The sequence below is a fragment of the Haliaeetus albicilla genome, chromosome 16 (genome assembly GCF_947461875.1).
Source record: "Haliaeetus albicilla chromosome 16, bHalAlb1.1, whole genome shotgun sequence".
Taxonomy (NCBI): domain Eukaryota; kingdom Metazoa; phylum Chordata; class Aves; order Accipitriformes; family Accipitridae; genus Haliaeetus; species Haliaeetus albicilla.
Window position 1 is genome coordinate 1840625 of NC_091498.1, and position 23677 is coordinate 1864301.

At 42.1% G+C, this 23677-nt stretch overlaps 1 protein-coding gene across 2 annotated transcripts in view; it reads left to right on the top strand.

Moving 5' to 3' along the window:
- KIAA0319L (KIAA0319 like) overlaps positions 1-23677 on the top strand; it is a 36797-nt gene that overhangs the window by 8591 nt on the left and 4529 nt on the right. Inside the window, exons 4-20 of one of the 2 annotated variants that reach the window (XM_069802906.1) lie at positions 5110-5401; positions 7549-7650; positions 8517-8614; positions 9792-9879; positions 11137-11229; positions 11898-12030; positions 13143-13371; positions 14435-14558; positions 15662-15794; positions 16740-16888; positions 17209-17360; positions 17552-17690; positions 18040-18199; positions 20342-20484; positions 21473-21595; positions 22139-22229; positions 22585-22676. In XM_069802906.1, coding sequence (XP_069659007.1) covers positions 5110-5401; positions 7549-7650; positions 8517-8614; positions 9792-9879; positions 11137-11229; positions 11898-12030; positions 13143-13371; positions 14435-14558; positions 15662-15794; positions 16740-16888; positions 17209-17360; positions 17552-17690; positions 18040-18199; positions 20342-20484; positions 21473-21595; positions 22139-22229; positions 22585-22676 — 2341 coding nt within the window. The remainder of the gene's footprint in view (positions 1-5109; positions 5402-7548; positions 7651-8516; positions 8615-9791; positions 9880-11136; positions 11230-11897; positions 12031-13142; positions 13372-14434; positions 14559-15661; positions 15795-16739; positions 16889-17208; positions 17361-17551; positions 17691-18039; positions 18200-20341; positions 20485-21472; positions 21596-22138; positions 22230-22584; positions 22677-23677) is intronic. The other variant, XM_069802907.1, reaches the window with a different exon arrangement.

The following is a 23677-nucleotide window of genomic DNA, read 5'->3' on the forward strand; positions in this document are numbered from 1 at the left end:
AAGGTCATGATAATGCTTATCCTCTGTATAATCACACAATGTACTTGCCAGATGAGAAGGAAAGGTGAGATGTGATGTCAGTGGGAAGTGCCTGGGAGTTGAGAACTGTTACCTGTAAAAGTACCTTTAGAACCACAAAAGAAAATAAGCTGTTTGCCTTTGGGTGCTGAATTGAGGCAGTTAAATACATTATTTTATAGACTCATGCATAGAGTTTTCCAGTGTACTTTCAGGTCAGCCTGCTTGCTTGAGTTGGCACCCTAATGCCAGCTTTTTTGTTCTGTTTTTGAAGACTGCTTCAGTTTCTCAAATCCACAAAAGCTTACATTGGCATTGGTTGAATGAAACCAGTTTAGTCTACTCCAAACACGTACAATGTTAAGCTAGTAAATCTAGGTGTTAAAGAGAAATTGGCACATCTGAATTGTTAAATGATGTTTGTATTTTTAAATCTGCAAGTAGTTTTTTGAGCCTTATCGTACAAAAAAGCCTGTGCACTTGTGATGGTGAAATAGAAAGAATTCTACTTGGTGAAACTGTTCCTTAAATACCTTTTGCCTTGTTTCTGGGATCTGGCACTGTTGAAGCCTGATGCCTTTTCCTGTAGTTACGTTCTTGTTCTGGAAACTTGACTGAATTTGTTTCTCTCCCTTGTATTCAAATCTTGGTTCCAGGTAGGGCTGTGACTGGTCTGAGCCACCACCCTGCAGAGCAGGATGTGGAGAGCAGCCAAGGGACACTGCTGAGAGCTCTAGGGCAGCCCGGGTGGTGTGTGAAATCATGCACTAAAACTTTACAAATGTTTGATTTTTCCAGAACCGCACAGCATTTAGGGCTGACTCAAGATCATAGCTTTCTCTCTTCCCTGCAGTATTGCAACATTTCTACCCTGCCTGTTCTTTCCTCCTCCTAATATTTGAGATTTATACAGTGACCCCATTCTCTCAGTTGTTATGCATGCAGTGTCTGGGGAGACTTCTTTGCAGCCAGTCTTAAATGTCTTCTGTTGTTCTTGGGTAATAGTTGTTGTATCTCCCTGCTTGCTCAGTTTGCAGCATTGCATTCTGAGTTGTCATATTATTACTGCTCAGTGCCTGTCCAGTAAACTGGTTGCAAGTATTAAATTCCATGGATTAATCAGCTTCTGAATATTGCCGAGTATCCAGGATTTCCCATCTTTAGGAAGTGCTCCCATTGCCATTTAGTTGCACTGTTGGATGTGTGCTGGGGAACGGTTTTTCTTTTCCTTACTGGTTTTTGCTAGTAAGAAGGTCAGTATGTCTTGCCAAAATGCAGGTTCATCAAAATAAAAACTTCCTAGTAAATATATTGGCTGTTATGTAATTCCTGGCAGTCATGTTTCTGAGGTTTAGGATAGAGTTTTGAGGAGGAGAAAGAATTTAAAAATCCACCTTAACAGGAGTATTGAGCTGAAGCTGATTCTACTCAGCCCTAGGCTAATTCCTTGATTATTGAACCATCCAACTTTCACCTGCAAAATATAAGGCAAGCTATGCAGCTGTCCTTGCATTTCTGATATTAGAGCAGTTTAATTTAGGCCAAGGATATAACATTCAAGGCTGTGTACCTGGGACGTGGCCAGCCTTTCCAGGAGGGAGATGCTAAAGCAGGGAATTTTCCAAGTTGGGCTGGTTATGGGCCAAAAATAAGTAAAGTTACACACATGCTGAAATCAGTAGAATTTCACCTGGGCTAGATTTGGTCCAGTACCTGGAGCGTGTGGCTTCAGCGGGTGAATGCTGTGCATTTAATACTGTATTCTTTAAGAAGGTTTGGCAGGTGGGCTGGAAGGTGGGGAGAATACTGGATCATTACTGCATACAAAGCAGTTCATACTGGGACCATCAAACGTCTGAAGTGAGAAAGGATGTCTGAGGTCAAAGTGGCTCTTAACTCCTTTCTAAAAGGGGAGAAAGAAATTAATGTGCCTATTCTCCTCTTCTGTTGATGAGCACTGAATGTGTGGGAGGCAAATCTTTTCCTTTGCTCCTAGAGACTCAGGGAGAAGTCAAGGGACAGTTTTAGGAAAACATTGCCTCACTGAGTTTTAATTTTCCTCTTGCAGTTCTGATAGCTCCATAGCCATCTGCAATGTCATTTGCTAATGTGCAGCTAGCATTAATTTGTGGTTTTACTGTATTCATGCTATGGAACCAGAGATGGGTGAAGGAGAGTGTACCAGGATAAACCACAGTGCACCCTGCTCTTCAGTCCTCACCTAAGGAAGAGAAATTTGTGCTTTTCCATTAAAGTGGGTGACATTTTCCAGGCACCAATTTTTTTCTGCCTTGCTGTAGAAATACTTGTCAATTTTAAAATATAGCAATGCATTTAATAGCCAATCAGGAGAAGTATTTAAGCGCAGCACTGCTGATGAGAAGGGCTGCTGCAGCACTGCAGGAGCTCTGCAGGCAGACTGGAAAAGGCTACAGCCTTTAAAGTGGGAGTTGTTACAACAGAGCCAGAGACCTCATTCCTGCACTCACAATTCTGGCTACTGTTGGCCTTAGCAACCCCAGTGCTTGACTCTTGCTGTCATGCTTCCTGCTAGCGCTGGGTGCTTTTTACCCTACGAGGAGGGAGGAAAGGTCTTTCTTCACAGCCAGCACTAACTCTGCAATGGTTTGTGACATTACCCACATTTTTGTGTCTTAAGGATCTTCACAGACGTGGCACCTAGTGCGAACAATTAAGGACACAGTCTAAGCTGAAAAGAGCCTATTTTGTAAATTCAGACCAGGCTTAGCAAAGTAGGGCCCATTTAAATTAAAAAAGAAAAGAAAATTCCAGGACACAGGTATTTTTCTTTGAAGTAACTTAGGTTCAGTGCAGATTCTGATGCACATAGCTGTTCTAGTTCCATCTTACAGACATAGGACTTTCAGACAGGGAGATCAGGTCACTTGTCCCAGGCCAAAGGTGGTTAGGGGTTGGAATCAAAAGTGTCTGACACTCCTACGTTCACTCAGGCCAATATGCCACTTCTCTCTATTTTCTAAACTAATCAGATAGGACAGCTGGCAACTTCTAGTCTCCTCCTCGTTTATCCCCAAGAATGAAATCTTCTGTTCTTTAAAGAATTCAGGGTTATGGAGTAAAGATAAGAAATGTCTCAGCTTGCAAGCATTAGAGGCATTTTTGACTGTTATGTTGCCTCAGGCAAAGCTTATCTAATTCAAGCTCTCCACAGACATTTGGCTGTCAATTCATCCTGAAGACTTCTGGGAGGAAGAGGATCTCTCTTAACTGTAAAGGGGTTTTTTAGGCATTAAAAAGGGAGTCAAGGAAGCATCTGGCTCACTGAAAATATCACCAAGCAAAGTGGAGGCTCGGCTGCTGTGCCCAGCGGGCAGATGCTGGTCTCCTGCATGTTGTTTGTGACAGATATTCCTGTGACCTGTCTGCGTTGATTTTTTGCTAAGCAAAAAGTGGTTTCCCATAGTGGTGTGAAGTCACGGAGATTTTCTGCTCCTATGCCTTTCCTAAAAAGTCTGTCTCCTGCCTAGCTGTTCCCCTCTCATGCCAGCATTTCTAACTTTATCTTATTGGCATACTTGGTAAAAGGAAGTCAGTATCTTGAGTTGACCAGAGTTATGAATGGGTGTAAGATGATACTGCCTGGGACAGCCAGCTGTCCTGAGGCCACCGATGAAGAGCAGCACAGAGCAGTACGCCAGATTTTGCCTGCATCTTTGTTCCAAAGAATTTGTAGTTTTGTTAAAGATAAAGGGAGCCTATCAACAAGCAAGCAAATAGAGGAAAACCAGCTTATGTCTGTAACAGTAACAAATAGTGCTTGGTTCTTTGGTCCATAAAGCTCAGATGTTAATCAAACACACAAATGAATTGAGATGTTTTACATTCTGTGATTGAGGGGAAGTTAGCTGAGATATGCAGAGAGGAAATGATTTGCCCAAGATTGCAAAAAAGCCTTCTTGCAGAGGAGCCTTCAATGCCTTCCTTGCTACTCCTGGCCTGGCTGGCTGTTGCAGTACGTGCAGGGTGGCTTTATTTTTACAACTGGCATTCAATGTTTTCTGAAGCCCAGCCCGTTTACTGACTAGGATGTTGCCCACCATGGTCTAGAGTGTTTTTCCAGTTCTGTTTCCTGGACTGAATGCCAACAGCATAGTATAAAAGCTTGAGAATATTTCCTCCAATATGAGATTTTGATCAGCTCCTCTGGTGGGGAGTAGTGGTGGGCATTTCAGCTCCAAGTCAAAGATGGTAAATTGCTCCATTTTAAATATTTAGCAGATGTTCTCAAAATAGACTTAGCTCAACAAAATGTGCTATACATATGTACTTCACAGTGGAAGGTAAGTTGTCAAGAGTATTGCTTGGCAGGCTAAGAACTGGAATGGGGCTAGGTACTGTAAAAGGGATTTCCTGATGAAAGAAGGGAAATTGTTCTTGCCACTTTGATTATTTTCAATAAAGTAGCTCATCCTACATGGATGTGGGCAAACTTTCTGCCCGCAAGCTCAGCTCCCTGCCCCAGCAGCATCTCCTGTGGCATGCACGCAGGGAACTGTTTGTGTCAGGTCACCGTGCTTTGAAGAGTGATTCTGAAATAAATTTCCTCTTGCTGCAATGATTTGATTATTACATAAAAATGCCATTGCAATCCTCCTGCTTTGTGCTTGCCAACTGCATGGCTTTAGAAAAAGGAATATGCGGCCAAAATAAATGGCCCAAATGAACCCCAGTTCCCGGTACCTGGTTTTTTTGCTTCTGTCTTATACCATCTCTCAGTTCTTTTAGCTCTGCTCACTGAAACTTTGAACCTAGATCGTCTGTCACGTTTGCCATATCAACAGCCATGGTACTTAAGATGCTGTAGTTAAATCTATGGTCTTAACCAGTGTTCAGCTGAGCTAGAAATGGCCTATCTGCTGTGGAGGAAGAACATGGAGAAACAATTCAGAAGAGAGAACAGGAAGCAGTAATATGTCCTGCTTCTGGGAAAAACAAACCAGGGACTTTTCAGCCTCCCAAACTGGAGGATGTGAAGTGCAACTTAAACACAGTAAAACAAAACTGACGTTCAGTATTCAAGTCAAAGAAAGACAACTTTTTCCTTTACAGATCCACACAGGAACATCTGCACCAGAACCATCAGTGTTGGCTACATTCTCCAGTCCTGTGGCACAGGGCTTGACAGCCACAGGGAAGACTGAGAAGTCTGGGCAGCCAGATGATGCTTTGATCCATCCTCACTCCTCAGATGTGTTGCCCACAGTCAGCCCCATGCTGGCGAAAAGCACAATGAAGATGCAGACAGTTACTTCTGTGCCAAGTGGAGTTCCCACAAATGGCAGTGTTTCTACAATCCAGACCAACACTGCTGCATCACCAAGTACTACTGCCACCACGCCAGGTGAGAACATGCAGTGCTCCAGCAAATGCCATCTATTCAGGTTTTGGTGACAAGTCATTGCAGCATTGAAAAATATGAGATAATTTCAGAAATTATGGTACCCTTGAAAAAAAGCTAAGATACATGCTTCAGCACATGTGCTGGTTGGACCCCATTAACGCATGAGGTCTGAGAATGGGACTTTGGCATCATAAATCTGCATGTGACTATTGGATCTATTTCCAAGAACAGCTTGAAAGTAGTGGTGGTATCTTAATTCCCAAAGTGAAGGTTGAGATGTGATGTAAGGCATAATCCCATGAAGCATTCTTTCAGTAGTCTTGACACACTGCTGTCTATCAAGTTGAGCAGGAATCTTAATGTCTGCTCAAAATGGGGTGTAACTGTTTGGTTTTTTTTTTTTTTCTTTTCTGTCCCTGAAATGTCTATGCACAGTTCAACCACGGAGAGCAGTGTACTTGGCTGTTAGCCTATGCTTTGTTTTGCAGTAAAAAGATGTTTCTATTCACACTGGTATTTCTTAAAACAAACTATTGAAAATGTATAAAAGCCAAAATGCACTTTGGACAGCTCTGTTAACTCACCCAGGCCATTAGCTCACCCTGTAAGGATGCATACATACAGGGAACGGTGTATACTGGTTGTGTGATGTCTCAGAATTCAGTTAATCCAGTTTGCTGAAGTGTTCACAGCTGAATTTCTTTTGAATTTAGGGTTCCTTCCCTTACAAGGGAACAAATGGGAAGTGTAAAGGAAATGCTGCATCCAAAGACATTTTTGGCAGGAAGTTCATTGGATGCGTGGGCTAACAAGCTAGTATTCTTTTTAAGGGCTTACCCCAGCTAAAACTGGAAAATATATTTTAAACATCTTCAGTGGCTTGTGTTAGAAAAGTAACATAGTCAGGGCCTCCTCGTTTTGCTAAATAATACAAAGATGATGTGAAGGGAAGTTTTTCGAGCGGTGTTTTGTGGTTTTGTCTGTTTGGTTTTGGTTTTTTTTGGTTTTTTTTCCCTACTGAGATCAGATCTCTTTTTGCCTTGGAACTCTTTGCAGCTGAAAGACCGATGGGGTTGTTATATCCCAAGATCAGCAGTAATTGAGAGGGGAAAAAAAATTTGATGAATTTCTTTTCTTTTAGTTAACTGGTTAATTCCAGTAGCTAATAAACAGATGGAAGAAAGGCTAAATGTTTAACGATATTTTTCTGTCTTTTTTAACTTGGGATTTTTTGCACATATCTCTGAAACACTGTCTTTGACAGGGTCAAACTAGGGTGAAGCAACTTTACTTCTTGTTTTCTGTGCATAATTCCCAAGCCCAATAATAAAAAGACAAAAATAAAGCAAATGAGAAGGGAAGAGGAAGAAGAGGAGGCCGAGAGGTACTCTTAAGAAACGTGGTCAACTTTCTGGTTACCTTATTGCTAATAACAAGCAGAAAAAAAAGTCACTGGCCATAGTTTTCAAGTCTTTACCCTGTAGTCTTTAACAACAAACTACCTGTCAGTTTATATGAAATGGAGTGGCAAGAAAATTCTTAAGCAGGGTTGAAAAGAAAATATAAATAGAAGGAACAGATTTGTATTTCGAGTTTCCGTACTCAGTGTGGTAGCTATGTGGTTTTTTGTTTTTGTTTTTTTTTTTAAAATCTCTTAGCCCCCAAGCAGTTTTTCAAAAAGAAATACCACAGATTCTTCATATATTTGTGAAGATCTGGAATTGCAGTTTGGTAAATAACAGTGTTTGTCTTGCTGTGCCGTGAGACTGCAGCTGGGTTCTCTGCTGAATACCTGTCAGGTAAAACCCTTCCCATCCTGCTGGACCTGGATGAATAAATTCCCCTGTACAGGGCCTGAGGGTCACTTTTCAGCTCTTCAGAAAAGGAGTAGAAACTGCATAGTACCTGCAAAGAGGTGACTGAGAGATTCTGGGCTTGCCTTAAAATTGTAAAACCCCATTAGTGCTTTTGCATTAACAATGAGAGCGAAACCTGAAACGGGAGCTATATTGAATGATGGTATGTTTACAAAATACGGCCATTTATAGCTGGTTTTTAGTCAACAGACTGTGAAACCAAGGTGGTTTTTATGTACGTATATAACTTTTTTTCTGTTCCTCTTTTGATTCTGTGTTTCTCCCTCTCAGTTATGAAGGAGCTGGTAGTTTCTGCTGGAGACAGCGTCGAAGTGACCCTGCCAAAGAATGAAGTTCAGCTGAATGCGTTTGTGCTTCCTGAACCACCACCTCGTAAGGCTTCCCTGGGATTTTTGCTAAGGGCTTGTGATGGTGAAATGGCAAATAGACATTATACATTGCATTAAATAAGGACAGTCTTGAAAATGTCTTTTGTCACAGAACACTTTCCTGTAGAAATTTTTCATCCTGTGCTATTACTTCATGCTGCCTCTCAGAGAAAATAGCAAGACACAAAAAACATCAAAAGTGCTACAAAGTCATTAGAATTGGGGGATGGCCTATTCTCAAAGTGGTATCTGAGGAAGCAGTGGATCTTCAGCATCTATTCGTGGTATTTGCTGATAGGTGACGAGCTGTCTTAGCAAGTGATCTCTCCTTTAGTGGATTGAAATCTGATTTGGGGGGTTGACATGCTGAGGAACACATTTCTATACACTCCTTGTTTCATCATGCAAATTGTTCTCAGGTGTTTGTAAAGTTTTTATCTATAGCTCTGTCCACAGTGGTAGTGGGAGACTGCAGAGGAGAGGCAACCATGTAACATGTTATGCAGCAACAAGGATAGATGCGTTCCTGTTCAAAAACTGGCATTATGTTGTATCTGCAGGATTTGAGGGCATGATAAGACTTTTCTCTATTATTATCCTGGAGCTGTGATTGTTCCAAAGCTCTTTAATGCCTTAGAGGTTGAAGGATGGGTTTTGGCTCCAGAGTAAATGTGTTTAGAAGCACAGATTGTCTCTCTTCCTGGGTATATTCCCAAAAAGCTGCAGCCCAAATTCCAAGCTGTCTCATTTCTCCATAGTGCAGCAGAATGTGCCTTGTAAATGTTTAATACCTTTGCTTTTCTTTAGCATGACAGAAAGGCAGTCTTCTAAAAAGAAATGTCTGGACTAATTTTTTTTTTTTTTTTAAAGGAACCACTTATTCCTATGAGTGGGAATTGATTACTCATCCAAAAGACTACAGTGGAGAAATGGAAGGGAAACACTCCCAGACCCTTAAGTTATCTAAGGTAAAGCTTTTGCTGCTTCGTATCCTGTTGTGTTAAATCCCAAGTGGAGAAGACGGGGACCCTGGCAGCCAGGAAAGAATTGTATGTGATTTCAGGATGAATAGGAAATTGCATGATGGGCAGGCAGCCAACATTTGACTGCAAGCCTTCTTCTAAGTCTCTTATAAGAAGGAGATTGATCTGGCATGAGGGAAAGAAGAAATTGATTTCAGGATCTAAAAGCTGCCTACAAGCAGTGTGTCAAGCCATACAAATGGCACAATTTAACACTAACAATGGGTTGTGAATATTTCTGCTACTGAAACAGTGTGGTGGTCTGTTTAGGTCTGAAGCCTTCTACTACTCACAGAAAAAGGGACTTGCTGATTCCATTAATGAGAGCTGTGGAGTACCTTGGAGCATGTCCCTGGCCTGCTGCTTTTAGACAAGCTCTAACAGTGAAAGAATTGCCAGTTTCTGCACATGGGGATTCTTAACAAGGAAATGGCTTTAAATATTGCGTGAATATACAGTTTGTATTTGAGACATTCCTCTGAGCATCTTGGATTCTGCTGCACTCAGAAAAAATCTACAGGCTTTTGTCACAATATCATGCAGAGAAAAGCCCTTCGAAAGGAGTGTGTCTATCTCTGTCAGGGTTTCAGCCTTTTGGATATCATGATTGTTGTCCAGCACCCAGTCCTTCGCCCTCTCATCTTGGCTCAGCAGTGAATGATGAGGGGGTGACTGCCTGACTCATGTCACCTAGAAGGAAGAGAAGAAATACTTTCCTTTGTAAAAACACACAAGAAGATATTTTTCTTCTCTTACATGCAGCCTTTCTCATCTCAAATGCAATCTGCTAGTACAGATTCCTGTGGCCAGACAACCTGAACTAATCTCTGTTATCTCTCTTCTATTTGCCTATTGTTGCTAGAAAATAAAGCTTGACTGACAATCCTGTGGTAGAAAGAAATATTAGTCTTTGGTTTCTGCATAGCCATTGTAAACTAAAAGATATGTAATACCATTTTGTCATGGAAACCCTCCTTTGCTGTGTATGCGTAGGTTGAAGCATAATTGCCTGTGTTTTATGCTGCTAATGTGCTACTGTGCCAAAGCATGGTAACTTGACCTTCTAATAGCTCCTGACAAGGTGCTACCATCCTGAAGGTAAATCTTTTGTGTTTACTTCCAGCTTACTGTTGGTCTGTATGAATTCAAAGTCGTCGTTGATGGGGAAAATGCACATGGAGAGGGTTACGTGAATGTAACAGTGAATCCAAGTGAGTTGGTGGAATTGTCTTTTCTTAACTTCATCTGTCTCTGACAAGCCATGATACCTGTGTCATGGTGTTTTGCTTATTTGACTGGACCTTGGTTTAACGTAGTGAAAATTTGTTGTGCTGTGAACTTGGTATATATGTATGTGTGTTAAGTCATTTCCTGAGATGTGAAACTATTGCTAATACACATAGCTATTTCTGCTATACTGCATACAGGCCAACCACTCAATAAAAGAGCTGGAATGCTGATACAAAAGTGCTTGGCAAATGCCTCACACTGGAAGGCCACTGCTTCAATAAAAACTAGCTGTAACCTGGTAAAATGCTTATAGCAGCATGAGCAAAAAATGAAAGGAAGCCAGGGCTTTGAAGCTCCTTTAGAGGTTCTTTTCTTCCCTGTCCAGTAAAGAATATCATTCCCAACCACAGGCAGGTAAAATCAAATCTCATTCCTTACTGTAAGACAGGGTTTGCAGATGAGCTGGTGTAGATATAGTAGCTTGTGCTGACTGTCTCACCAAGTCTCACTTTTTAGATGCCCTGTATAAAGAGGTGACCACAGGTTCTGCATTTCCTTTTATGCAAAAAACCCTTTATTTTGCACGCTCCAGCAAGACTCTTCATACAACCTTTGTGGGCAAGGAGGTGCTCTTGTGCTCCCTAAATTAGCAAGGGTGTGTGGCTGGCCTTCTGGATGCTGTTGCCGATCATTTCCTTATAAGCAGTGAATCTGCAGCTGGCAGCATGCATCAAAATCATTCATTTTTCAGAGCAGCAGCCAAACTTTGGCAAGAAGCTGTAGGTGCTGCTCTGTTAGAATGGTCTGTGCTTGAATGCTTGACCCAGTATGGGACAACTGATGCAGTGCAGCCATTTCCAGAGTACTAGTGTGGTGGCAGTTCACTTCCTTTCTTTTTTAAATCCCTTTGGTTAGCACTGTTGCCCTGAATTGGTGCATAACTTGCTGAAAGCATAGATCACTGTTGTTGACTGTGCAGTTCTCTGCAGTCAGTCTGATCGGTGGCTGTTTTGGAGCTGTGTGGCACAGCAGTTCCACACTTTGGACTCCTCTCCTGGACTTGCTGCTGACTGCAGGACTGAGAGCGTAGATAGGGCTGGGAAGAGGATGTGCAATATGTATTCTGTTTGCTACTCCAGGCGCACAAAGGCAGAGTAGTTTTGCAGAGTTCCTTGGCCAGGGCTTTTTGTCGTGATCTGCCTGTAGATGTCATTGTAACAGCTCGGTTATTGTTGCAGAGCCTCGGGTGAATCAGCCTCCTGTTGCCATCGTGTCCCCACAGTTCCAGGAGATTTCACTGCCAACCATTTCAACTGTTATTGATGGCAGCCGTGAGTACCTGCAGTTTTATATGCAGTAGTCTAGCAAGCCTGGTTTCTGTGTGTTTGGTTCTGGGCTGGCCCTTTGGATAAAGTTTAAGAGGAACTGGCTGTGATGCTGTCAAACACTTCAGTGAAAAGAATCAGTCTCTCTTGCCAGGAGAGGGGAATATGCACCTCTCCATGTTTCCTTCTGAAGGGCACTGGCCTGAGCCAATCTCCTAAAAAAGGAAAAGCTCTAGAGGTTGCTGCTTAGAATGAAAAAAAATTACTGTCAGTCAAAATTACGGGCCTCTTGCGTTAAGCTTCAAATGTGTTAGCTAACACACCACCTTTACTGATCCTGGCCTGCACTAGAGTTTTTCAGGAGTTTCTTTAAATATGTTCAGGTTGTCTTACTCCCAACTAGTATTATTTTGTTAGTGTTTTGTTTTGGTTTTTTTTTGTCTTCTCCCAGTACACTACTAACCTGGGATTAAGGGTGTTTGAGTATGCTTATGAACAGGGTAGAAGAGAACATACAGTTTGTGTATCTGAGCATGATGGAGACCTCTGGGCTTGGACCAAAAATGCCTTTACCCACTAAGCCCAGTACTGAAGTAGGGGACTGAACGTCTGGGGTTTGTGAAGCAGCATTTTCCAACTCCTTGTATGTGCATTTTCTTGTGTAATTGAAACAGAAAGTACTGATGATGATAAAATTGTCAGCTATCACTGGGAAGAACTGAAGGGTCCTTTGCGGGAGGAGAAGGTTTCTAGCGATACTGCCATATTGACGCTGACCAACCTGGTACCTGGGAATTACACATTCAGGTAGGTTACACCTGGAGGAGTTGATCAGTTCTGATCCATTAAGAGTAAAATGTACAAGATTTCTGGATTCCTGAAGTGTTAGTCTGGTTTTAAAAAAACAACAGCAAAACACAAACCAAACAAAAACAAACAACAGGGAGAGAACTCTTATTTTGTGATACACTCTTTCTCTCCACTCCTACGCTTTCAGGTAGTTTCATAGCTTTTCACTTCAGAAGAGATAAGCTATCAAGCTACTTTTTATTCTCAAGTTGTAGCACTGCTTTAAGATGATGGTGGAAGGGAAGAAATGGTCTGCCAGCGCTACAAAATGTCTCTTGAAATGTCAAATTTGAACTGTTTGGGTTAAGGCTTAGGAAGAAATGCAGTCTTTAAATCCAGTTTTTAAATGCAATGTGTTTGTCCCAGATAAGTGAATGAGGCCTAATGGTTTTACGCACATACCTGAGTAATAGATAGTAGCTCATTTTACTTTCATGTTACTTCTATGTTTTTCCTTTTGTATGCCTTTTGGTGTGATGTCCATGCACTGCATCAGCAGATCTATTTAAAATAAAATGAACCTGAGTACCTATAACTGAACAGTTTTCATCTTAAGCAGTTGGTATATGAACTAATCTGATCAATCGTCAGATCTAGATTTAGCAAAAAGCAGTTCTATTTTGTGGTACTAGCCTACCTGAAGAGGCATACTGTGTTCAGGCCACTTGTGGATTAGTAATGAACTTCTGTGTCCATGTTAATGAATGCCTTCTATTGGGAGGCAGTGTCATACTCGGGGAGGTCTTTTCCATCACAACTGTGTACGTGAAAGCTGATGATCTTTCACTAGCTTTATCTTGGAACTAGTTGGATGTGACTATTCAATTTCTTGCATCGCTTTGTGGCTGATAATTGGGCATTTGGGGGGAGAGTCTATTCAGGAAAAGGACAGTTGCCTCAAACAATAGGTGTTTTTTGCTCTGAAAAAAATTACTATCCTGTCCTTAAAAGTGTCTTAATTTTCTAACTCTTCTTTTGCATTTCAGTTAACTCCAGCCAGTGTTTTGTATTCAGCTCTGATAATCATGACTTGTCACTGCTTTCACTTTTCTTTTTTTTCCCTTCTTCAGTCTAACAGTAGTGGACTCAGATGGTGCCAGCAACTCAACCACTGCAAACTTGACTGTGAACAAAGCAGTGGATTATCCTCCAGTGGCAAACGCGGGCCCAAACCAAGTGATCACCCTGCCTCAGAACTCCATCACCCTCTACGGGAATCAGAGCACTGATGATCACAGCATTGTCAGCTATGAGTGGCTGCTCAGCCCCAACAGCAAAGGGAAGGTGATGGAGATGCAGGTCAGTGCAGGTGGCTGGTACTTAACCTGGATTACTCTCTAGCTGGTTTTTTTTTCTATAATCAAACAATTTTTAATTGACTGTTAGCAAATGTTGCCTATAATCATACAGAGCAAGCATGCGATAATTAAATATATACTTACAACTAAATCCACATGAAGCTGGTATTGGCTTAGTGGCTGAGCTGGTGCACCGATCTAGCCGTAGGTTTTCACTGGCATCCTGTTTCCTTTCTTGAGCAATGCAGTTTTAAATACTGCTGAAGAACGGATGATTGAGAGAGATGGGAACTTCGTGGCTTTGGGTTCCGATGTCCCATACAACAGGTCTCAGCACAACGTGGTCACACCCATGTATCTCACTTTAACTTATGTGGCTGCTAGGGAAGTGTGTTCTTTCTCTGTTCAGTTGCTGACTTCTCAGAACATCAGTGATAGCTAAATCAATTATGATATAGTAGGGATGCTTAAGTGCTATCAGCAGGTATGGAAGCCAGACTGTGTGATCTTTTAGGTAACTATCAGTCAGGATGGCATTTAGATGCACAGGATAACCCATTGTGCCAGGTTGTGTGTTTCCTAAGCTGGGCAGACACAATGGACTGGATCTTTTGAGTTGGACCTTGGAGTCTAAACTTTGATACTGGCCAGACACTCCTCAGTCCTAAACAGTAAAAGCTGGAACTTGCTTTCTTTTAAAGATTATTACTACTGTCACATTTATGGAATAAGAAAGGCCATGAATCAGGTTCACAATGTGTACGATTTGCACAGCGTTCCCCAGAGGTTTTGCCTGAGTTGCTAATTATTGAATCTCGGAAGGTCTGAACACCTATATGGCATTACACTTGTTACGTTCCAAAACAGTGTCCTTGTTCCTGTGCATAAATTTAGCTGTAAGTGTCTTGCATGCTTAAGTGGCACAGGCTTCTGGCCCCATAGCAGGAGTTAGTAATAAGCCCCTAGAATCTGCTGATAATAGTTGTTTTAGAAGCAGAGTCTTCTGGTTCATCATCATCTGTGTAAGGATGGTTTTTAATACATGAATATATTTTTCCTCTAAGGGGGTGAGGACACCAGTCTTGCAGCTCTCTGCAATGCAAGAAGGTGATTACACTTACCAGCTAATAGTGACTGATTCTGCTGGGCACCAGTCCACTGCAGAGGTCACTGTGATAGTCCAGCCAGGTAAGCTGCCTTTAGCTGCTTTTGCCACTTCTATTCCAGGGGTTAGAGGTGAGCATCAATCTGTTGACATACTCTAGCCCTTATGGTAGCTGTGTGCTGCTTTCAGAAAAGCTGCTCTAATTTAGGACCATTCTGGGCTGGTATATTACTGCTAAATGAACAAAAGAAAGTTTCTAGGCATATGTCGTGGTTTAACCCCAGCCAGCAACTAAGCACCACGCAGCCGCTCACTCACTCCCCCCCATCCAGTGGGATGGGGGAGAAAATCAGGAAAAGAAGTAAAACTCCTGGGTTGAGATAAGAACGATTTAATAGAACAGAAAAGAAGAGACTAATAATGATAATGATAACACTAATAAAATGACAACAGTAGTAATAAAAGGATTGAAATGTACAAATGATGCGCAGGGCAATTGCTCACCACCCTCCGACCGACACCCAGCCAGTCCCCAAGCGGCGAATCCCTGCCCCCCCCCCTTCCCAGTTCCTAAACTAGATGGGACGTCACATGGTATGGAATACACTGTTGGCCAGTTTGGGTCAGGTGCCCTGGCTGGGCATGAGAAGCTGAAAAATCCTTGACTGTAGTCTAAACACTACTGAGCAACAACTGAAAACATCAGTGTTATCAACATTCTTCACATACTGAACTCAAAACATAGCACTGTACCAGCTACTAGGAAGACAGTTAACTACATCCCAGCTGAAACCAGGACAGCATATTACCTTTCTAGGCTGTTCTCTTATTTTACACAATGTAGTCTAACTGAAGTTATCTCACCATAATGGCAGGATTGTATTTCCAAGCAGCTGTCTCTACCCACAGTGCTAGGTCCTGGGACAAGAGCAGGAAAAGTGGAGTAGTACTTAGAGAACAAGAGCAAAAATCAGAACTCCTAGATTTCATTCTCATTTTATTGCAGATGTCTGAATGAAACACTGATCTGAACTCTTAACTGCTTTTAACCTCACTTTCTCTGACTACAAGGTTGAGACAGTGGGCAAGAAATATACTAGGGACCATGGGGAAAATTCTTAATGCTGGGGTTTTAAGGTCAACCTTTTATGGCATGTGTATGAAAAAATATTGCATCCTTTTTCAGAGAACAATAAGCCCCCAAAGGCAGATGCTGGTCCAGATAAAGAGTTAACTCTTCCTGTGGACAGCACCACTCTAGATGGCAGCAAGAGCTCAGATGACCAGAAGATAGTCTCTTTTCTTTGGGAAAAAACACAGTATGTAGCATCTTCTGGACTGTTCTTACGCAAGTATCTGGGTCTTTCATTTAAAACAAGACACACCCCCACATACATCCCTTGTGTTAAATCCTGGTCACATTGGGCCTGATAAGCTTTACCAGTGACTAGAATGAGAGAAGGATTTATGATTTACTGGGGAGACATGGAGTTTTGTTTGAGCATTAGAAATAGCTTTACCTTCATCTCTAGGCCTGATTCCTGTTCTCAGCATGGTTGTGGCTTGTAAAGGAGACCAACCATGTTTGATTCACACGTGGTCTTGGTCTTGTGAAGAGAGTGACTCTTGTAATCAAACAACAGCAGGGTCTTCTAACTTGAAGTTTTTTCAGTATGTTTGAATGAGGCAGTGTTCTTCTCATTGTCATGCTTCCCTTCAGGTTCTAAATTCCCTGAAGTGCTTTAGGGAATTCAGGAAAAAGCCTATGAGCAACTTGCAGTAGCTTTTTCTGTTTGCTAATGCAAAGTCTGTGCAAAGCTCTTATAAATGAAGGAACTATTTTTGCTGTATACCTGTTCTTAAAAAAAAAATGGCTTATTGTGCAGTTCACGAGCCAATTTTGCTGAAAGTACCACTTTTTGTAAACCCTACTTAAATACTGGTATCAGTGCTCCCCTGGTTTAAAAATAACCAAAATACTAAACCACCAGAAATTATGCTTTTTGTTCTGGATGTTGCACTTCCTCTTCTGATTATCTTGCCATAACTGGAGAAAATTACAATCTTTAGGGTCCCTTCCAACCCAAACCATTCTATGATTCTATGAAAATAATTTTGCTTTTTGTCATGGACTCTCTATTTCCAAGCAACTGTCTGTTTGCATCCCCGTAAACTCTGCCTTGAGCCTGAGCATCCTGTTCGCTGTGAGGCTAGCTCCCATGGTCTATGCAAAGTTTAAACTGATCCTCTTGTGCTTTGGTTAGGGGCCCAGATGGTGTCAAGCTGGAGAATGCCAACAGCAGCATTGCCACTGTAACAGGCCTTCAAGTTGGGACATATGAGTTTACTCTAACAGTTAAAGATGAAAGGAACTTGCAGAGCCAAAGCTCGGTCAACGTCATTGTCAAAGAAGGTATGTCCAGCCATGAGCAGAGCGGCCTGAGACACAGGTTATCTCTGAGCAGTTCAGCAAAACCTGTGTTCAGAGGCACAATAAGAGTAAGGAATGGGTGAAAAATAATGTCGACAGCACCAAAATGGCCCTCCTTAAGTCGGGGGTTTAACCTTTTCTGGGGGAACAGTATCTTCAGCTGAATCCCACGGTATGTGATTTCCCTTCTCTTCCCCCAGGGTTAGATAGGGATTTCGGGGTTACAGTGGAGACCTAATGCAGTAGTTTTTGATTGGGTGTTACCAGATTTTTCTCCAACTGCTTTCTTTCTGTTTGATTAGAGATAAACAAGCCACCAGTTGCAAAGATTGCTGGTAATGTTGTAATCACCTTGCCCACAAATACAGCTGAGTTGGATGGATCGAAGTCCTCTGATGATAAGGGAATTGTCAGCTACTTGTGGACCCGGGATGAGGGGAGCCCTGCAGCTGGGGTGAGGTTTCTTTTTTAAATGGTAGTCTGCAGCATCACAAAAATCAGTGAGAGGTAGCATTGACAGCTCCTGAGGAAATGTAAAGCTGATCATTGCACCTGTTACCTTTTAGTGATATCCTTAAGTATGATGATATATCATGCTAGTTTGATCCTTTTGTTTCCTGATACTTATTTTGCTCTGCCTTCCAGGAAGTCTTAAATAATTCAGACCATCATCCTGTACTTCTCCTGTCTAATCTGGTAGAAGGAACCTACACATTCCACCTCAGAGTAACAGATGCCAAAGGAGAGAGTGATGTGGAAAGGACCACAGTGGAAGTCAAACCTGGTGAGGCTGGGTTTTGTGCTGTACCACATTTGCCTACAGTGCACTAGCAAACCCTCTGTTCATCTGGATACAGTGTACTGAGATAAAGTGTGTAGTCTAGTCCAGCTCAGAACTATAAAAGGTCAAAGGTTTTGGAGGATGTGATTGTGTTTTCATGTGGTTCTGGGGGGCTGACTCTTACTGCTTGCCATTACCTGTGAAAGTCATAGACTTGTATCCCTTCCTACATTGAGATTCTGTAATTTTGTGTTCAAAGCAGAAACATTCTGAAAGGGTACTAGAAACCTGACTTGTACCCAGACTGTTAAAAAGAATTGCTAAAGATCTGCATTATCTACATTGTCACTAGATCCTAGGAAAAATAACCTTGTGGAGATAATTCTGGATGTTAATGTCAGCCAGCTGACTGAGAGGCAGAAGGGTATGTTCATCCGACAAATAGGCGTTCTGTTGGGGGTCCTCGACTCGGACATTACTGTGCAGAAGATCCAGCCGTACACCGAACAAAGGTAGAGTTCTTCTGTGAGTGTACATGGAGGGGGATTGCTTGAGGCTTTAGTAAACCAAGGGCTGTTTTGTTTTGGGAAGCAGATTGGATAATCGGAATGTATGGAGATGTTGCTTAAAATTGATATTCCTGCTTGCTCGGGTAGGCGAAGGTGTGTTGCCAAGCAGGTCTTGGGCATCTTTCCCCTCTGGAGATGGTGCATTGTCCTCAAAAGCTGTTTGCTGCTGCAAATGTTTTTGCCCCCAAATCTGTGAAATAAGAGCTAATCTTACTTGTTTTTGAAAATTGTGAAGACTATCTGAAGGATGTTCTACAGCTGTCATTTATAACTGGAGAAATAATGGGGCTTGGTACAGGAGTAGTTTGGTAAAACACTGATGCCACACCAGAGGTGGTGGTGTAGCAATCCCCTTAGCAGTAGCCCTGCATGCCAACTTTGTAGTTTTACATTAGCTTTACTGCCTACACAACTGCTTCAATTTAATGTAAAATAAAATGTTGAAAACCAGTGTAATTTTTTGTTTGAAGAGAAAAGGAGAACTTGGGTTTGATTGCTATTTAGCTGGTCTCTTCTAAACAAGTGGAAGTTTGCTTATAGGAAAGGCTGTAGGCCAGGGTCATGTTGCCTGCCTGGACAATGTTGCTCAGCTCCAAGTACAGCAATCAGCAAGTCATACAAGGGGTGGTTCAGCCCAGCTGGATCCTGGCCATGCTGCTTTGTCATGAAAGTACCCGGTCGAGTTCAGCTTTCCACCTCTGCAGAAATGGCTGGTCTGGGAAATTCACTGTTCTGCAGAAAACTTCACTGACTGGTGCTGTAGCGTTGTCACAGCAACAGCTGCACATATCTCCATACTAACGGCAGTCCATCGTTACTGTAGGTGTGTTTGAGGATGCCTGAACATGCATGTGAGTGGCATAGCATGAAGCTTCCCAAGGGCAGAGTGGTAATCTGTTGAAATAAGTGCAGTATTGCGCTTAATTTCTACTAAAAGTGGAGTAGTTTTAAGGTAGATTAAGCATGTCCCTTAAATCTTTTTCCGTGCTTTAAGTCAGGCAGCTTGTCAGCAATAAATCTGCAGTTATACTTTAGACTTCCCTGAGTTCAGTAATGTATCGATTCCTTCATGTCCACGTTGCCTGCTGTAGCAGTAAAATCAGAATTCATTGTCCGTGCAAACCTAAAGAGCTCAGAACAGAAGAGCCAGCACTTTCTGTTGTAATACCTTTCTATCTCTGCCATGGCCAGGCCAGTTGCCACTGTTCTTCACTGAGTAAGGCAAGTAAAGGATTCTTGTAATTAATGCTTCATCTGTTTATATGTTTATTAAGTAGACAAAAGAGTGGGAAGTGTTATAAAAGAGCAGAGATTATTTTCTGACAGATGGCTTTAAGATCCCATTTTTGCCTCAACTATCAAAGTAACTTGTACTGTTTAAAAAAGATCTTTTTCCCCCAGCTGCTGTTTTTTTCCACATACTCTGAGGGCTTCACTAATATCCTGTTGACTCATAGGCTCACTGGTAATAATAAATCTGAAACATCCCTGCATCCTTTTGTGCATCTGAAGGATACACAGAGCTCTGCAAGGCTAGCAAGCCTAGGGGAGCAAGTTCTTCTATCATAAAGTTAATGCAATAAAAGATGCAGAATACAGTATCCTCTACACCTGTGCTTTTTTCTGGCTCTAACGCTTTGCGCATTCAAACTAAGCTTTGCAAAAGGCAGTAAACCCTCACTGACTTCTCTGATGCTGGAGGTTTGTGGTGAGCAGTTAAATGAGCCCCCAAGTTCCATGTGTAGTAAGGTCTAAGGATCCCACAGTGAGGGAGGGAGGAGATTATGAAAATGGCGGGACCTTAAAGTTTGGGGGTTCAAAGATGTGCTTGATATTAGCAAACCATTAGCAAGCTCAAGAACAGTCCAGCCCTAGTTTTGAAAATATGGACGGATCAGATGTCCTGAAGGGGTTTTCTACTGTATGACTGGGTCTACCTTTATTGCTTTCAAGATGGAGCCAGAAGTCTAATCTTACAATAAATTTGGGATTCTAAATAAGTCCCTCTAATGACAGACTGGGGAAAATGGCTCTCTACCTGATGTTTGGAGAAGCAGCAGATAATAATTTTTGTCTGACTTCCAGCACGAAGATGGTGTTTTTTGTGCAGAACCAGCCTCCCCATCAGATATTCAAAGGACGAGAGGTAGCCTGGACACTAAAAAACGAACTACGGAAACAACAGTCAGACTTCCTCATCTTCCGAGCATTAGAAATTAATACAGTCAGTAAGTAAGAGTCTGTGGTACAAGCTAACATCTTTTCCCTTCTCAGATGCCTCCCAGAATAAGGACCTTCATGCGTGCTTAAAAACACCTGCATGCACACACACATACACTCCAGTAGCTTTCATATGTTAGTAAATGGGAAACAGAAAAATAAGTCTGTTAGACTATACATTAATCAGTTATTTACTAATTGATTCTGTCTGTTCACTATTCAGCTTCATATAAATGGTTACTTGTAATGTTGCTGGGAAGATAAGAATTCACAAAATCAAAAGCAGATTGATACTTAAGACACTAAAATATAGTGTTAATGGAATACAGCCAATGAAATGAGTGTCATACAGAAAAGAATAAAACTACAGGTCTTGGCAGCTGTGAACATACTCGTTTTCTCTGCAGCATGTGCATAAGTGAAGGAAATGTTTCCCTGCTATCATTTTTTTACAATTTTACATTAGCACTGGTTTTCTTCTATGAGCTCCATCCTGTGAGGAATATTTGCTGATCAGCTAGACATTCTAAACTAGAATTATGTTGTTATTTTAATGACTTCCTGATCTTATGATTTTGTGGCCTTCAAAAGCCACTCTTTGGTTCTGTTTGATCCCTCTAAAGGATCTGTTTGCTTCTTGTCTGTCTCACTGGCTGGGTTTGAATTTGAAAATCAAAACCTTATTTAAAAACATTTACTTAACAAATACACAAATACCATAACTTCTATATTAAATTTTGCCTAATAAATCATGTTTTTTCTTAGCATGTTGTGTGTTACGTTCTTAGTGAGGTGGGGCTTCTTAGTTTGGCACGAAGCCTGGGTGCTTACATTTGCACTTCTTACTGCTTGCAATTACGGCTAAGCTATGGATGAACTACAGAGTGACTAGATGCAAGTTAGAGCCTATGGGGGGTTGGCTCTATTGAACTATACTGTCCTATTTTTGCCTCACATGCGAGTTATTTAGTTCACCTTGCTGATTTTGGTCCCTAGCGTGTCAGCTGAACTGCTCTGAGCATGGGCGCTGTGACTCCTTCACCAAGCGTTGCGTCTGTGACCCCTTCTGGATGGAGAACTTCATCAGGGTGCAGATGGGGGACGGTGAAAGCAACTGTGGTACGTGCAACCTCCCTGGGATTGTTCATCTTCGGAAAGCAAACAGTGTTTGAAACCCAGGGTAGGCAGAGTAACAGGTACCTGCTTTCTCCCAGTATCTCTGACATGATGCTCACGCAAGGAGATAGTCCCTGCCCTGGTCTCGCTAGACATATCTTCTAGGCAGGCGATATTTGATAGGGGAGCGACTCCTCTTCAGATCCTCTCAGTGAACACTCACAAAAGAGTTGAGTCCATTCTTAGTGTATAAATCACACCTCTTTTCTGTCATGCCTCTACAGAGTCTTTCCTGCCACAGGAAAGCAAATTTTATAAATCAACACACATTGAAAAATGCTATTGTGCAGCGAGTCCGCATGCTGGATCTCAAGCCTCTGGCTTCTGTAGGTGAGTTAGTGGTCCTGTCAGTGATGGATGCTAGCCTCTAATTCTGCAGAGGGTCAGGCCTGCCTTTTTCTTTCCCAAGAATAGTCATCTAAAGCACACACTGTCAACTGTATGAGGTGCCAAAACGTCTTTATCTCTGGGGTGTTTTGCTTTCAGAGTGGAGTGTGCTGTATGTGATCATTGCATCTTTCGTCATTGTGGTTGCCTTTGGAATCTTATCCTGGATGGTGATCTGCTGTTGCAAGAGGTGGGACTGAGGCCATAACCCCCACTGTATCAGTGCTTCAGAGCCAAGTAGCTGCATTAGGAGGTGAAAGGTTCAAACCCGTCATCCCAGCAGGTCATCTGCTTAGCCCTGGGATGTTAGTTTTTGTCACTTGGTGTTTCAAGTGAAACATTGAAGTCCTAGAGCTCTGGGTTTAGTTAAGAAGCAAGATTTGGATTAGCCTATAAATGTGCAACTAAAGCAATGTTTTTAATGTTTTGCTTTGTGATATGAACATAATCTGAAATAAGTACTCTAGCTTTGAAGATCAGAGTTGTTTTTTCTTCTGGCTTTTTTAGAAATGGACTGCCTCTTAATTCCTTTTCTTCCCCTTTAGACGAAAAGGAAAATCCAAAAGAAAAAGCAAATACAAGATTTTGGATGCAACGGATCAAGAAAGCCTGGAGTTAAAACCAAATCCCAAAGCAGGTAAAACATGAGAGGGAAGAGCTCAGCGTTTCCAGAATGCTGACTAAGAATACTCTTCCTCAGTGGACTTAAAATCACAGAGTGAAACAAACGTGATGTTAGGCACTGACAGACGAGTCTCAGAAGATCTAAGAGCTTGTTTCAGATCTGTATACAGGGTATTTAGTCAAGTTATCTAACTGCTTTGGTTTAGAAATTGGGAGTGAAACTGGCCTGGTCCTGATGTCTCCACTTCGTATCACAGAAGTAGTAAGTGGATGCGTGTAAGCTGTGCAGAGACCGGTCTGATCCAGGAAGCCCCAAACTGGGTCCTTACTATAATTTCTCTTGCTCTAAAGTTTTTTCCACCAGGTTCTGGTAGTTTGCTTCTTGCCAACATGCAATTCCTTGGCCGTGCTCTACAGCAAAGCATGAATTTAGTGTCACTAAGCATTTCACTAAACTGATCGACTTTGGCTGGTAAGCAAAGGGCCACTTGAAAGCAACCTGAAAATACTCATGGACTGAGAGAGCGATGTTTATTTCTGCCCCCCTACTCTCCCACCCCATGTGACTTGTTCCTAAATTTATTCATTTTTGCCCTTGTGAGCATCAGGCTCTGAAAGTTTCACGCTTTAGCTCATACTCTAATTTTTCCAGGAAGCAGATGCTTATCTTAGGAGGGAGACCCATGAAGTCCTCAGTGCTCTGTGTGGCTACAGGCCTGTTGGCCCATTCCAGAAAGGCAGTCGTTTGTCTTCAGTGTTCTTAGCCAGCATTTTCCTGCATTGCTGTCCTGGAGAGTGCTTGTCAGGTGCTTTGGAAAGATCATTGAGTTATTTCAGGCTGGAGCATTTTTGCTGCGATTGTATCTGATACCTGAACTGAGCTGTGCTCACCTGCTGACTGACCAGGAAAGGAGGGAAATGTGGGAATGTATGTGCAAAGCACAGCCGCACCAAATGCCAGGGAGCACTTCAGCTGCTGAAATACATGTTTCAAATAAGAGTGTGCATCCTGGT